Raw genomic sequence first — 1,460 nt, forward strand, 5'->3', positions numbered from 1 at the left:
AGCGCCCGGGGGCCCCAGGCCTTCTTCGACTTCAGCTGCGCGGAGGTCTTGGAGCCGTCGTTCGTGGAGCGCGGCGCGGTGTCGATCGAGAAGACCGTCGGCGTCGGCGACGCGGCGAGCGGCGTCGTGCATCGGCGAAGGGCACGCCCTCGTCGAGCGAGGCGCTCGTCGTCACGTAGAACACCGAGGCCTCGAAGACGACGCCCACGACGGTCGCGACCTTCCAGCCCGAAGCCTTCCTCGCCATCGACCAGTTCATCACGCTGGAGACGCCGCTCTCGAACGTGACGCCGCGGTCTCCATGATCGTGCTCTCCGCGGACGCTGTACGCACATCGTCACGGAGCAGTACCAGGGCGTCGCCTACGACGCCGGCATGGGGCCCCTTGGTGTTTTCCTAACCCATCCGGGGTGCGCTGGGGTTCGTGGTCGCAATTTCTGTATAATGGACATTCAGCTCGGGCACCTTGGCCCGTAGGGACTGCGTTCCTGGGAGTGTATCCGTTCGAACCGATGCCACGTCGGTCGTTTTGAGTCGTCTCTTCTCGTCCTCTCGGCGGATCGAAGCCCCCCCGGGGCGTGGGCGACTAGCCGCACCAAATAACACAGGAATCTCGACCACCTACGGGTCGGCGGGCCCCCGAATCGAGTACGAGGCGGATCTCGAGGCACGGAACCGGCCCTACGGCGGCAGTTTTGAGTCGAGAGGCTTCGACCGGCGGCTCTAGGAGGTTGGTTCCGTCGACGGGGCTGTCCGTGATGCCATCTAGCCATAGGTTTTTGGCACCAGAAGTGCCCGGAAAGTCGTCGAAGAACGTCGCCATCCACGGCAGCGCCGGCGAGCCCCTGCGCCTCGCCCGCGGCGGCTGGATCACGCTCCTGCTCAACAACGCGTCCCACGCGGTCGTCCGCCACGTCGACGTCGCCGCGGCCCGCGACGGCGTCAACGTCATCTCGTCGCGCCACGTCAAGCTCGACCGTTTGCACGTGCGCGGCGGCTCCGACGACGCCATCGCGCTCAAGTCGGACTGGGCGCTGCGGCGCGTCCTGCCCATGTACGACGTCCAGGTCACGAACTCCGTCGTCCGCTCGGAGAAGTGCAACGGCCTGCAGATCGGCTCGGAGACCGTGGGCAACATCTCCGACATCTTATTCCACAACGTGACGGTGCTCGGCGCCGCCAAGGCGGCCATGTCCATCGTGACCATGGACGGGTCCCACATCTCCCGGGTCCGCTACGAGCGGATCCGCGCGCAGAACGTGCAGGCCCTGGCCTTCATCGTCGTCGGCGCGCGCCTGCGGCGGCCGGGCATCGGCGATGCTCAAGTTGTGATGGACGAGTGGATCGGCACCATTTCCGACGTGTCCATCAACAACGTGCTCGCGCACAACGTGTCCGCGCCGAACGCGTGGAAGGGCTACTCCTACAACTACTCGACGCATCTGGACGGGCTGGCCAAG

At 66.2% G+C, this 1,460-nt stretch overlaps 1 protein-coding gene across 1 annotated transcript in view; it reads left to right on the forward strand.

The window, feature by feature from the left end:
- Positions 1 to 775: 775 nt before the first annotated feature.
- The window catches only part of AURANDRAFT_68928 (hypothetical protein), a gene marked incomplete at both ends in the record, with an annotated part of 5,831 nt that continues 5,146 nt past the window's right edge, over positions 776 to 1,460 (forward strand). Inside the window, one exon of the mRNA XM_009044663.1 lies at positions 776 to 1,391. Within this exon, the coding sequence (XP_009042911.1) occupies positions 776 to 1,391 (616 nt within the window). The remainder of the gene's footprint in view (positions 1,392 to 1,460) is intronic.

This window comes from Aureococcus anophagefferens, assembly GCF_000186865.1.
Source record: "Aureococcus anophagefferens unplaced genomic scaffold AURANscaffold_616, whole genome shotgun sequence".
Taxonomy (NCBI): Eukaryota; class Pelagophyceae; order Pelagomonadales; family Pelagomonadaceae; genus Aureococcus; species Aureococcus anophagefferens.